At 40.8% G+C, this 14,796-nt stretch overlaps 1 protein-coding gene across 1 annotated transcript; it reads left to right on the top strand.

The window, feature by feature from the left end:
* The first annotated feature begins 352 nt into the window (after positions 1-352).
* LOC142177273 (uncharacterized) lies at positions 353-14,269 on the top strand. The gene is made up of 6 exons (XM_075245745.1): positions 353-941; positions 1,265-1,841; positions 1,942-2,082; positions 2,175-2,409; positions 2,578-2,986; positions 14,049-14,269. Exons 1-6 carry the CDS (start codon positions 353-355, stop codon positions 14,267-14,269), a joined length of 2,172 nt encoding a protein of 723 aa, XP_075101846.1.
* The last annotated feature ends 527 nt before the right edge of the window (positions 14,270-14,796 follow it).

Below are 14,796 nucleotides of genomic sequence, written 5' to 3'. Positions count from 1 at the left end.
GCACCGTTTTCAGGGGTACCTTCTACATTATTTACCGCACCACCAGTCTCTACTACGGCACAGCCAACAGCGCCCAGGCCATGCTTCGAGCCTTCAGCTTTCACTTTTCAAGTCCCGCAATTTCAGTTAGACATCGCTCATGTTACCCCAAACTCATACCCTCAGCGCCCACAGTTTGAGTATCATGGAACAAGAAATAGCCATGAGAAACCCCAAGCAAGAAGAGATGGTTCGGAAGATGAATAGCCTCGAACAAAGTCTAAATAACATGCAAGGCCTGAGTGGCCAAATGAGTGTCTCCTTCTCCGATCTATGCATATTTCCTTGAGTTCATTTGCCCATTGGCTTTAAAATGCCAAAATTCAAAAAGTACGATGGGCATGGAGACCCGATCACTCATTTGAAAAGATATTGCAATCAGTTGAGAGGGGCAGGTGGAAAAGAAGAACTTTTGATGGCCTATTTCGGGGAGAGCTTGACGGGAATTGCGTCAGAATGGTACATAGACCTAGACATCTCCCATTGGCATATATGGGATGACTTGGCCCGCGATTTTGTCAGGCAATTTCAATACAATGTTGATATAGCCCCAGATAGGAATTCTCTGACCAATTTTAAGAAGAAAACTGCGGAAAGATTTCGTAAATATGCTATCAAGTGGCGTGAGCAAGTAGCCAGATTGAAACCTCCTATGGATGGGACAGAAATGTTCAATGTTTTCTTGCAGGCCCAAGAGGCCGATTACTTTCAGAACATGATGTCTACCATGGGCAAACCTTTTGCAGAGGCTATAAAAATCGGAGAAATGGTAGAAAATGGCCTAAAAACTGGCCGAATCATAAGTCAATCTGCTTTGAGAGCCAGCTCCCAAACCATCCAGAACGGCTTGGGAGGTTTAGCAAATCGAAAGAAGAGGGAAGAAGGAGCCATGATGGCTTCAGGTTTGAGAGGCCCCCGTCGATCCCGCGATCATTCTTACCTATCTTCCAGAACCCCACAACACAACTACCCCATCAAGATGCAGCATATGCCGTGTCACCGCCTCTCTATGCGGTGATGAATGCCCAACCTTATACACGGCCACTACAACACTACAACCAAAACCGAGCTCCACCTCCTAGAAATAACCATCCTTACCAAGCTCCATATAACCCCCGTCCCCCACAAAACAATTACCAATATAATACACGCTCCCGTGAGCATCCTATGAGAAACGACTTCACCCCTATTGGTGAGTCCTACTCTAGCCTGTTTCCAAAATTAGTCCAGATGGGTCTATTGCAACTTGTGCCTCCAAACCGGCAAAATCCGAAATCTCCATCATACCGGCCCGGTACCAGGTGTGCCTATCATTCAGGGGCAGAGGGTCATGATATGGAGGATTGTTGGACTCTCAAGAGGGCCGTTGAGAATTTGATAGAACAAAAACGAGTGGTGCTGAGGGACGAGGAAGTCCCTAATGTGACTAATAATCCATTACTGGCTCACAACAACGGGCCAGTCATTGGAATGATTTGTGATGATAAAGAGTTTTATCCAGCTTTGAAAGCTATCATCGCCATTGCCGATTCAGAGGCAAGACCTAAAGCAGCGGCGAAACAAGCCAGAAATGAGAAGAAAATCACTCCAACTCCTCAAGTTGCAGAAAAAGCTGTGGAAAAAAATACTGGGGCAGGACCTGCTAAGGACACAATTCTCTATGTTCCTAGGGCCCCAAGGAAAGAACAACTCATATTGAACACTCCCAACAGATTTGAGCAGAGGAAAGTCACGCTAAATATGCCAAAGTTGTATGTGCCAAAAAGGACTTATGTGGCGCGGGTGCTGGTAATTTCACCAAGGTTGACTGAGCCCGTGGTTATTAGCTACGCACCACAGAGCCCTATGAGAGACCCCATTGCAGTCCCCCTGAAATTATAGCAAAACAGTGGTTACTTACAGGGGGAAAGGGATTATGGGAGAGGTGAATGAAATGAACCAACCTAGGAAGTACCACAACCCAGAAGAGCAAAAAATGTTAAAACTGAGCAAGGATAAACGGTTTCCGCCTAAGAAGCCTGTGAGCGCTGAGGAAGCAGAAGAGTTTTTTCGAAAAATAAAAACTTCGGAATATGAAATAATTGACCAGCTCAGGAAGACTCCTTCCTAGGTTTCACTTTTATCTCTTTTCTTAGCTCAGATGAACATCAGAAGGTACTCCTGAAAACATTGAACGAGGCATATGTCCCGGTTGAAACTTCAGTTGAACAACTGGAGAGAATGGCTGAAAGATTCTTCGAAGTTAATAGGATTTCCTTCAGCCGTGATGATTTGCCCCAAGAGGGAGCTGCCCACAACAAATCCCTTCACTTGACTGTCAAATGCGAAGGTTATTATATGAAGAGAGTCATGCTAGATGGAGGGTCTGGGGTCGACATTTTCCCTCTCTCAACGCTCTAGAGGATGAAAATTGGAACAGAAAGAATTCTGCCAAACAATGTCTGTGTGCGCGCTTTTGATGGTGTCAAGTGAGACACAGTAGGGGAAATTGATCTGATTTTGACCATTGGCCCTGTGAATTTCGAAGTAACTTTTCAGGTTCCTGACATGGATACTTCATATAATTTTCTCCTAGGAAGACCATGGATTCACGCTGCAGGAGCTGTGCCCTCCACTCTTCATCAAATGGTCAAATTTGAACATGAAAACCAAGAAATTATTGTCCACGGGGAGGATGAACAATCCATTTACAGGGACCCTTCAGTCCCATGCCTCGAAGCTAGAGAAGGAAGTGAGCACATTGTCTACCAAGCCTTCGAAATTGTGGTCGCCGACCAATGCGAAGAAGGGGCCCTGTTCCCTCAACCTTGCTTATCTAATGCCTCGGTCATGGTCGCCACTGAAATGATTAAACATGGGTACAAGCCCGGAAAGGGGCTCAGGGTATCTCTACAAGGCATCATAGAGCCCGTTACTTCAACCGCCAATGAGAAGTTCTTCGGCATAGGTTTTCGAGCTACAGAGGCCGATAGAAAATAGGCTGATGAGCGCAAGAAAAATGGGTGGGTCCTGCCTCAGCCCGTTCCGCATCTCGCCAAGTCATTTATTGATCCCAAATATGTAGAAGAAGAATAAGAAAAGGCTTTCACGACCGAAGAGTTTGAGGATATTTGTGAAGCCATGAAAAAAATGTTGTATGAGTCTCACATGGTCCAGCCGGGGGAAGGAACGAGCACTGATGATGTGTTATACATGGGACCAAATTCCAAGCTTCAGAATTGAAAAGCTACCCCATTCCCTGTCAGGCGGGAATCTCGGTAGTACAGTCGTGCCATCTTTTCTACATTACGAGTTATTTCAGGGTGTAACTCGAATATTTTTATTTTATTGTCTTTTGATTTCGATGTAAACCCTCTTATCTTCAATGAAATGAAATCAAATCAATATTTCATCATCAATGGATGTTTCCTTTTTCTTTATTCTAATTTTGCTATTTTTCTTATCTTTTCCTTTTCAGTTCTAATAATGTAGACTTAAATAACATGACTTGCTTGCAGACTTCATGCCCAGATCCTAAAATGTTGTCTAACTGTGAAATATTGAATCAAGATCTAGAATATTATGAAGATGAGGCTTTTAGGGAAATAAATCGAGAATTGGAACAATTTGAGAATAAGCCTAAGCCAAACTTAAATGAAACCGAGCTAGTTAATTTGGGCAGTCCAGAAGAGGTCCGAGAAACCATGATAAGCATTCACGCCGATGAAAGAACTAGGGATGCATTGATCCAACTTTTGTTTGAATTCAAGGATGTGTTTGCATGGTCCTATGATGATATGCCAGGTTTGAGCGTTGATTTGGTAGTACATAAATTGCCAACTTATCCCGGTTACCCATCCCGTACAACAAAAGCAAAGAAAGTTTAAAACAGAAATCAGTGATAAGATCAAAGAAAAAGTCACCAAACAATTAAAAGCTGGTGTAATTCGGGTGGTCCGATACACCACGTGGTTGGCTAATGTGGTCCCAGTGCCGAAAAAAGATAGGAAAGCCCGAGTGTGTGTTGATTATCGGGATTTGAACAAAGTAAGTCCCAAGGACAACTTTCCACTTCCAAACATTCATATTCTTGTTGACAACTGTGCCAAACATGAGATACAGTCTTTCGTGGATTGTTATGCTGGGTACCACCAGGTTCTGATGGATGAGGACGACGCAGAAAAGACGGCTTTCACCACGCCGTGGGGCACTTATTATTATAGAGTCATGCCATTCAGTTTGAAAAATGCCGGGGCAACTTACATGAGAGCCATGACTGCCATCTTCCATGACATGATGCACCGGTAAATTGAGGTCTATGTGGATGATGTGATCATTAAATCCAGAACAAAAGAAGGCCATGTGTGAGATCTGAGAAAGTTCTTTGAGCGTCTGCACAGGTATGACTTGAAATTGAATCTAGCCAAATGTGCATTCGGAGTTCCATCTGGGAAACTTCTGGGGTTTATAGTCAGCCGGAGGGGTATTGAGTTAGATCCGACAAAGATAAAGTCTATTCGGGATTTGCCACCTCCGAGAACCAAGAAAGAGGTCATGAGTCTGCTAGGGAGATTGAATTACATCAGCAGGTTCATTGCTCAGCTTACTACCACGTGTGAGCCCATATTTAAGTTGCTGAAGAAAGATGCAGTGATCAAATGGACAGATGAATGTCAAGAGGCTTTTGATAAGATCAAAGAATATCTGTCAAATCCGGCAGTGTTGGTTCCACCCGAGCCAGGAAGACCTTTGTTCTTGTATGTGACAATCTTGAAAAATTCCTTTGGCTGTGTCCTGGGGTAACATGATATGACCGGGAAGACAGAGAAGGCCATATACTACTTGTGCAAGAAGTTTACCATTTATGAAGCCAAGTATACTTTGTTGGAAAGAACTTGTTGCGCCCTAACTTGGGTCGCCCAGAAGCACAGACATTATATTTTGGCCTATACCACATATCTCATAACTAGAATGGATCCTCTGAAGTACATATTCCAGAAACCAATGCCCACGGGAAGGTTAGCAAAATGGCAAATCCTGCTCACTGAGTTTGACATTGTCTATGTCACCCGTACATCGATGAAAGCTCAAGCCTTGGTGGATCATTTAGCTGAGAACCCGGTTGATGATGAATACCAACCCCTAAGTACTTACTTTCCAGACGAGGAAGTAAATTCAGTTGAAGTAATTCTAGAAGACACCAATGCTTGGAAAATGTTCTTTGATGGAGCTGTAAATGCAAAAGGTGTCGGGATTGGGGCAATTTTGGTTTCGCCCACCGGTCAGCACTATCTGTCCACAGCCCAGCTTCGGTTCTTCTGAACCAACAACACCGCTGAGTATGAAGCTTGCATTATGGGCATGAATATGACAGTTGATATGGATGTGGAAGAATTGTTAGTCATGGGAGATTCATATTTGATCATTCGGCAAGCCACAGGTGAATGGGAAATTCGAGATATCAAGCTTATCCCATATAGGCAACATGTGGAATATCTTAGCAAAAGATTCAAGTCCGTCGAGTTCAGGTATTATCCTCGAGTCCACTACGAGTTAGCTGATGCATTAGCTACTTTGGCCTCAATGCTGCCGTATCCGGGCAATGTCCATATTAACCCGCTGGAAATACAAATTCAAGAAAGGCATGATTATTGTAATACAATTGAAATAGAACCAGATGTTCAACCATGGTATCATGATATCAAAAGGTTTTTGAAAACAAAGAAATATACCGAGCAGGCTAGTGGAGACCAAAAGAGAACCATTAGAAGGCTTGCCAGTTCTTTCTTCTTGAGCGGAGAAATCTTATACAAAAGAACTCCAGCTCTGAATCTTTTGAGGTGTGTAGATGCCCTAGAAGCTAAAAAGATCATGAACGAAGTGCATTCGGGAGTATGTGGAACTCACATGAACGGATATGTCCTTCCAAAGAAAATCCTTCGGGCAGGTTATTACTGGATAATCATGGAAAAGGATTGCTTCAATTTTGTCCGAAAATGTCATCAGTTTCAGATACACAGTGACCTGATTCATGCATCGCCTTCAAAGTTGCATCCTATGCTAGCACCTTGGCCGTTCGTTGCCTGGGGTATGGATGTCATGGGGCCAATCAAGCCGAAAGCTTCAAATAGGCACAGATTCATCTTGGTTGCCATTGATTATTTCACAAAGTGGGTTGAAGCAGTCACTTTCAAAACCGTCACCAAGAAAGCGGTGGTGGACTTCGTGCATTCCAATATTATTTGTCGTTTTGGTATTTCTAAAACTATCATTACAGACAATGCTGCAAATCTGAACAGCCACTTGATGAGGGAGGTATGTGAACAATTTAAGATTACGCATCATAATTCTACCCCTTATCGGCCCAAAGTTAATGGCGTTGTTGAAGCTACAAACAAGAATATCAAGAAGATCCTAAGGAAAATAATTCAAAGTTCTAGACAGTGGCATGAAAAGCTGCCTTTCGCATTATTGGGATATCGCACAACCGTGCGCACATCAGTTGGGACTACGCCTTACTTATTGGTTTATGGCACTGAAGCCGTAATACCTGCAGAAGTTGAAATTCCCTCTCTTCGAATCATTGTTGAAGCCGAGATCGAGGATGATGAATGGGTCAAAGCTCAGTTGGAAAAATTAACTATGATTGATGAAAAGAGAATGGCCGTAGTTTGCCACGGGCAGTTGTACCAACAAAGAATGGCCCGTGCCTACAATAAGAAAGTACGGCCCAGGAAATTCAAAGTGGGGCAACTCGTTCTGAGACGTATTCTCCCACATCATGAGGAAGAAAAAGGAAAATTTGCTCCAAATTGGAAAGGTCCATACATTATAAGAAAACTGTTGCCGAAAGGAGCGTTGTACTTGGGAGACATTCAAGGAAATGACCCCAAAACAGCTGTCAATGCAGATGCGGTCAAGAGGTATTATGTATGACCCTTTTTATTTTCTTTGATAACCCTCTTTGGAACCTGGAAGTTACTACGGAAAAGGAAAAAAAAGAAAAAGATAAAAAAATCAAAAAAATAAAAATAAAAAAATAAAAAACAAAGTTCCTTGAACTACGTTTGACTTGATTCCGAAAGGATACGTAGGCAGCCTCTCTCTGGGGTTTAGTCACACCAAAACAAAAACCTAAATTCTCCCAAAAGTGAAACTGGGGCAGATATTATAATGGTTTGGCGATGGTTTTGTCTGAAAGGTTCCAAAGTTGTAATTCAATCCAAATCCTTTTTACCCAAATCCTTTTCAAGTCCTTCCGATCAATCGGCAAAGAGATTCAAAATGGGAGGATACAGTTACTCGGATCTGATACAACAAAATGAGAGAAATAAAATGAGAGAGTCTTATCGGTGAAAACCTCACGGGCACCATAAGGCGATGGTAAGCAGAGAAATTTGAAAATGAGAGTCTTGTTAGTGAAAACTCACAAAGAGCACTATAAGGCAATGTTGAGAAGAGAAATGAGAGAGGCCAGCTGGTGAAAACCCGCAAAGGGCGCCACTGATCGAAAAGAGGATCCTCATAGTCACTGGCATCGACACAGTCCTGGGCAAAGTTTCTCAGTCTCAAGGCAAGAGTTGTGATGAATTTCTGAGAGTTGAACGGTTTACACAGATCAGGCATCTAGTTCAAGAGGCATGTCATGTTCATTGAAGTCCGTATACACTCCAGATAAGTCCTTTCTTTTCCCCGAAAGGGATACCTCTTGTCTAAATTCATTTGTCCATTCCATTGTTTGCTTTTCTTTGAATCCTTTTTGGTTTAACTCTGTTCCAAAACTAAGACAAATAAGGGAAGGAAGGATTGATTTACAGGGTTCTCACTTGATACAAGCCAGTATGCAAAAGAAAAGGCACCCAATCTCGGCAAGGGCATCAAGTCGACTCCAACTAGCCATGTTGGCCGATATTTCGAAATCAAAAACTGTTGAAAGAGGAAATTCAAAGTCAAATGCCCACAAGGGCAAAATAAAAGTTGATAAGGTTAAGTCCCACGTGACTAACCATCATGGCAAAGTCCGAAAAAGCTAGAGGTTCTCCGAGTTTAGAAATGCAATCGATATTCAGGAAATAACCAGTTGCAACTGAAAGGGCCGAGACCAAGTGACTGAAACAATCAAGGCCACAAAACCAACCACCATTTCAAACTGACAGATTATTCTTTGTTTGAAAAAATAGGAAACAGGTGCAATCCAAAAGCAACCTTGCAAGAAGCATGTGCAACCAAAATGAAATTGCGCAAAGGCTAGAAACAGTTTTGCAGCAACTACTCCAAAAGGGAAGTCTCCTCCAAAACTTCTTTCCCGCAACTACTCCAAAAGGGAAGTCTCCTCCAAAACTTCTTTCCCGCATTTACTCATTATCTGAAATAAAAAAGAAAAAAATGATGTTGAAAAAAAAAAGGTTCAAAATCACGGTAGTATAGGGTCTCCACTCCCTAGTCTGATTTTACAACATAGGGTCTCCACTCCCTAGTTGATGATTATTTTAGACATAGGGTCTTCACTCCCTAGTCGCTTCTTTCAACATAGGGTATCCACTCCCTAGTTGATATATTTAGACATAGGGTCTCCACTCCCTAGTCACGTTTCCAACATAGGGTCTCCACTCCCTAGTTGATGATTTTTAGACATAGGGTCTCCACTCCCTAGTCACTTTCCAACAGAGGGTCTCCACTCCCTAGTTGATGATTTTTGGACATAGGGTCTCTACTCCCTAGTCTCTTTTCCAACATAGGTTCTCCACTCCCTAGTTGATGATTTTTGGACATAGGGTCTCCACTCCCTAGTCACTTTTCCAACATAGGGTCTCTAATCCCTAGTTGATAATTATTTTAGACATAGGGTCTCCACTCCCTAGTCTCTTTTCCAACATAGGGTCTCCACTCCCTAGTTGATGTTATTTTGGACATAGGGTCTCCACTCCCTAGTCTCTTTTCCAACATAGGGTCTCCACTCCCTAGTTGATGTTATTTTAGACATAGGGTCTCTACTCCCTAGTCTCTTTTCCAACAAAGGGTCTTCATTCCCTAGTTGATGTTATTTTAGACATAGGGTCTCCACTCCCTAGTCTCTTTTCCAACATAGGGTCTCCACTCCCTAGTTGATGTTATTTTAGATATAGGGTATCCACTCCCTAGTCGTTTTTCCAACATAGGGTCTCCACTCTCTAGTTGATGTTATTTTAGACATAGGGTCTCCACTATAGTCTTTTTTCCAACATAGGATCTCCACTCCTTAGTTGAAGTTATTTTAGACATAGGGTCTCCACTCCCTAGTCATGTTTCCAATATAGGGTCTCCACTCCCTAGTTGATGTTATTTTAGACATAGGGTCTCTACTCCCTAGTTTCTTTTCCAACATAGGGTCTCCACTCCCTAGTTGATGTTATTTTAGACATAGGGTCTCTACTCCCTAGTCTCTTTTCCAACATAGGGTATCCACTCCCTAGTTGATGTTATTTTAAATATAGGGTATCCACTCCCTAGTCTCCTTTCTAACATAGGGTCTCCACTCCCTAGTTGATGTTATTTTAGACATAGGGTCTCCACTCCCTGGTCTCCTTTCCAACATAGGGTCTCCACTCCCTAGTTGATTTTTATTTTAGACATAACATCTCCACTCCCTAGTCTCCTTTCCAACATAGGGTCTCCACTCCCTAGTTGATTTGATCTTAAATGCAGGGTACACCACTCCCTGATATATTTGCCAATATAGGGTATCCCATTCCCTGGCTGCATTTTCCCAACATAAGGTACACCAATCCTTAGTTGAGACATACTTTTGACAATAAAGGAACACCATCCAAAAAAGGACTTTTTTGGGGTACACCACTCTCGACCTTTTATTGCTTTCAATAAATAAGTAAATTAGAATTTTGTTACAATAACTCATGAAATTTTTCCAATGCAAACTGGGGCAGAAAATTTCGTTCCTTTGTTTGTTTTGGTGTCTGAGTAGGTTTTACCTCGAGGAACATGGTTCGAGATGACCAAAAGAAGAAGTCTCAATTTAGAATAAAAGAAAAGAAAAAAAAATAAGTGAATCCAAAATGCAACATCAGTTGAAAAGATGTGGAATGCTCAAGACATGACTGAAGCCACAAGCATTGGAGTCCCGGTTTGATTAGAAGAAGCTATAGAACAATGAACTGGAACCCACAGCTAGTGAGCATCAAGGTTTAGATCAGGGTTTGCATGAAGAACCAGTCAAGACTCAAGATCAAGTTTCAGAAGACTCATAGATAGGAATCTTGTAACTCATAGCTCATAGGCTTGTTTAGTTTCTTTTTTATTTTTATTGTTTTGATATAATAGCAGGACAGTGGACCGGAGCCTCGACGGAACCTCACCCGACTCCTCAACTCAACATTCCACCATTCTCCTTGAACTACACGCGACCTGATTCCCCTATAACCCGGGATATGTAGGCTGTCCAAAACCAGGACTCGGTTGCACCCTATCTTTTATTTCTTTTCCTTTTGAATAATAGTTTGGTCGAAAATTAGTCACATGGCTCACCTAGTCTTTGCCTAAAATTTTTTCATGTTTCCAAGCAAAGAGGGGCAGCTGTGAGCACCTAATTTTTGACTATATTTGAATTTTTATCACCTTCTACTATGTAAATAGTTTTAGAAATTTAATATATATATATTTTTTAGCTTTGTTACATTTTATTTATATAGGGTAAATATTAATAATAATTTAAAAGGTGAATTATTACTATTAGTATTATTTTTATTTTTATTTTATCTTTATTTTTAAATAAAATGAATTAAAAAACCGAAAATAAATAAATTTATTATTATTATTATTTATTTATTTATTTTTTTAAATTTTGGATGGGAATTAAAAAATAGTAAAAGTAGAAATATAAAATTAAAAAATAAAAGTAAAAGTAGGTGGAAATTATTTAATAAAAAAGTAAAAGAAAGTGAAAAATTAAAAAAATAAAAGTAAAAGAATGTGGAAATTTAAAAAATGAAAAGTAAAAGAAAGTTGGAATTAAAAAATAAAAGTAAATGTAGCTGAATGGTTTAAAAAAAAAAGTAAAAAATGGAAATTAAAAAAAAGAAAAGTAAAATAAGGGGGAAATAAAAAAAGAAAAGTAAAAAAAGTGGGAATTTAAATATAATAAAAGTAAAAAAGGTGAGAAATTAAAAAATAAAAGTAAAGGAAAGTGGGGAATTATTGTTTTTTAAAAAAAGAAGAAAAATGTAAAGTGGGATTATTTTTTAATTAAAAAATAATATAAAAACAAATCTGAAAAATTTCGAAATTTATTTTTCTATAAACAGAAGAGAAATGTGAGGATGGAAAGAGAAAAAAAAATAGGGAGGAAGGAATTGAGAGAAATTTATTTTCTTCTTTTAGGATAAGGAAATTTCTACTCGTGTCATTCTTTCTTCGTCTCTCTTTCGAAAAATCCAGCAAAATCACCTTCGCAAAAAAAAGCTTTAAACCCAACAAAAATAAACCACTAAATCACCGGTCTTGCAAGGTCGATCGGGGTTGCAAGTCGCGATTTTTTGTTCGAAGTTTCGTGGCAGGTAAAAGCTCCAGTCAACACTCGTCGTATTGTTTAGCGCTCTTGTAATTTCAACTATGTTAATTTATATCAAAGGTCCGTTATTTTCCTTTCTTCACTGATTATAATTGTCCATTTACCTTCTTGTCTATTGGTGTGATTATTGGATAGCATGAAGTAGTAGTTCACTCTATTGATATTTGAATCATTTGAATCTGATTGTTTCCTTGTTCATATGTTTATTGGACCATGATGTTAATTTTAGAGTTGCAAAGTTTTTGTTTTGAGTTGATTTAGCCGGATAAAGGGTCTATTGAATCACTGTAATTTGGCTTGTTTACTAATTTTGTTCATGAGATTGTGGTGTCATTAGTTTTGTTTAAGAAATGTACAGAATATAGGATAATGGGTTGGATAATTTGCTTGGGCCACGATTTGTTTCTAAGGAAATTGGTTTTTGGGCTATTGGAGAAGAAAAGATTTTGGGCCAAAAGATTTAGTCTCATCAGGCCCAAAGTAATAAATAACATAGTTGACCCATCTTTCTCTAAACTAGCCCACTTTTCTATAAATAATAAATCCAATTCTTTCACAAATAATTACATACCTCATGACCTTACAATAATCTCAAAATTAGTAATTGAATAATATTCGAACATCGTAGCTTGCTTTAGGCGCGATTAATAATAAATTATCGTGACTGTGGGTACGGTTCCCGTGTCATGGTCACGATACGTAATCCCTAATTCGAGTGTGCGTTTCACGTGACTCGACCACAACTTCAAACAATAATAAATAAAATTAAACACGTTGTAGATTGCGGGTGCGTTTCACGTGACGCGATTTGAATGTGTATAAACAATGAGTGTATGACAATGCACATATAGTTTAAAATGCAGTAATGTTGAGCGGTAAAAGGAATAAAAATGCACATATAGGTTTAAAACATGTATTAAATCAGATAACTAGGCCAATTATTAATAGTTGAGCGACCGTGCTAAAACCACGGAACTCGGGAGTGCCTCACATCTTCTCTCGGGTTAACAGAATTCCTTACCCGGTCTTCTGTGTTCGCAGACCATAAATAAGAGTCAATTTTCCTCGATTTGGGATTCTAAAATAAATCGGTGACTTGGGACACCATAAATTATTCCAAGTGGCGACTCTGAATAAATAAATAATCCCATTTCGAATAATGTCACTTAAATTGAAAAAACTCCCTATCCTTTATCCCCTCGGAAAAAAGGAGGTGTGACAAGCCCGACCATGACGTACGTGATAGATGTCCCGTCGGTTCAGTTACCAAGGTATTAAATGCATGTCAGACGATGATCGGCCATTGCTGATATTGAACCGTCATTGCCAATCCTATAAATAGCTCCTCTTTTTACCATTTTTTACTTTTACATCTCCAATTTCCAAATCTTCTAAGTTCTTTTTCACATCTTCTGAGTTCGTCATCTGTAAATCTGTAATTTTCACTGCAAAATTCCTCTTCAGAACACCAAATCTTGTCATCTTCCTCTATCTTCAATCTTCAAATTCAAATGGCGAAAACGTCAAAAATCGTTCCTCAAAAAGAAAAAGTTTCTTCTTCGCGGCCCGCCGGCGATAAAACACCGGTGGAGCCACGACCTGAGGAGTGTGTTCTCGTGGAGGGGGGGTGTTCTTACCTCTGATTTTAAGATCGATAAAGCCTCACCGGTTTTCGGTCGATGCAAGCCAATATCGAGGTATATGTTCTCGATAACCGAGGGACATCTTAAACAGTTGAGGAAAGATTGCAACTGGGAGAACAAAGAAGTGATAATCCCGGCTCCCAAAGATGATATTACTACTCATGTGAAAGGGTTTTTAAGTGTTTATACTTACCCTTTCACGTTGGGCCCACTCGACCCAGTTGTCATCGATTTTTGCCTCTAATACCAAATAACCCTAGGCCAAATCCATCCTTCTTTTTGGCGGATCATTATTATGATCCGCTTCTTTGTGAACAAAGTTGAAGGGATGACTTTCACCCTCGACCACCTCATTAGATTGTACAGCCCCCGCCTCTATCGAGGTGGGTTAATAAAACTCCAGTGTCGGGGTAACAAAGTGTTGTTCTCGAGCATAGACAAGGACAAGGACCGAGGCTGGATGGGCAGGTTCGTTCGAGTGAAGACTTCCGACCTAATCCCGGCCGAGAAGATGCCATTTCCCGAGGAATGGAACATGAAGCGTAAGTATAATTCTATTGTTACGTCCTATTGTTTTGCTCCTTCATTTCTTTCTCACCGATATCCTTTTCCGTGATGTAGCGGTTTCTTGGATGCCCAGTGCTATTCCTAAACTTGAGACCTGGGTACGGGACCTAGCTTCGACCTCCACATATGTCGAGCGTTCATGGTGCGACTTATCAAAGGGTCGATGGGAGGCTAAAACTCATGGTAATTCTCTTTCCCATGCCTTCGATGATTCGAACAAAATGTCTTTTTTATACTTAACCAATTTTCTTGTGTAGGCTTGGGCAAATATGTGGTTTTGAGGCCCCCATCTGGCGAGGAAGAGACTTCGGCCTCGGTTCCGAAACCGGCGAAGGACAACAAGATAAAAAGGGATTCTACTTCCGAGGATCCAAAACATAAGACAAGGATAGCTCATAAGCCGAGGAAGAATACCATCCATTTGACTGAAGAATCAATTCGGCGTCTAAGGGATGAAGACGAAGAAGAAGAAGAATAAAATGATGGGTCCATACTGGTGGCCCGAGTGATGAACACCATCGATGCCCCAAAGGCAGCTGGGTCGATGGCGGTTGATGAGGCTCCGTCTCGAACTGAAGGGATATCGGAGAAAGACTCGGGAAAAGTCCCCAAGTCGTTGGAGATCGAGGATGCCTCCCACATAAGTCAACAAACGGTGGGTATATCTGAAGGGTCCGTCCTTGAAGCTCTTCAAACTGAGGAGAATGCCCTGAGCGACTCGCTTGGGGCAATAGTAATTAGAGACTCGCCTACTCTCCCTGCTTTTTCCAAAGGGGCAATTCGGGAAGCCCGGGCTTTGGGGACCCTCGAGGTAAATGGGGCCCATGAGGGAGAGGACCCCTTTTATGATTTGTTTACCGGTATCGAGGATGCTGCTATCCCTAGTGATGCGTCGGGTCTTTTATTCGAGGTTCAACGAGCCCTGAATCGGGTATGTCTCGATTCCCTTTGTTGATGGCATATTTTTCCATTTTGTGCCTAACTTTTTCTTTTTTTCGTATAGGC

This window comes from Nicotiana tabacum, chromosome 23, assembly GCF_000715075.1.
Source record: "Nicotiana tabacum cultivar K326 chromosome 23, ASM71507v2, whole genome shotgun sequence".
Classification (NCBI taxonomy): Eukaryota; Viridiplantae; Streptophyta; class Magnoliopsida; order Solanales; family Solanaceae; genus Nicotiana; species Nicotiana tabacum.
The sequence above is the reverse complement of the archived record's forward strand: the minus strand, read 5'-3'. Positions and strand labels throughout refer to the sequence as shown.

Bases quoted from the DNA above. Each gene is read 5' to 3' on its own strand.
- LOC142177273 (XM_075245745.1), top strand. From the start codon at position 353: ATGCCAAAATTCAAAAAGTACGATGGGCATGGAGACCCGATCACTCAT. The intron at 2,410-2,577 runs GTCGACATTTTC...GTAACTTTTCAG, and splicing joins TGCTAGATGGAGGGTCTGGG to GTTCCTGACATGGATACTTC. The intron at 2,987-14,048 runs GTTTTCGAGCTA...TTTCTTGTGTAG, and splicing joins TGAGAAGTTCTTCGGCATAG to GCTTGGGCAAATATGTGGTT.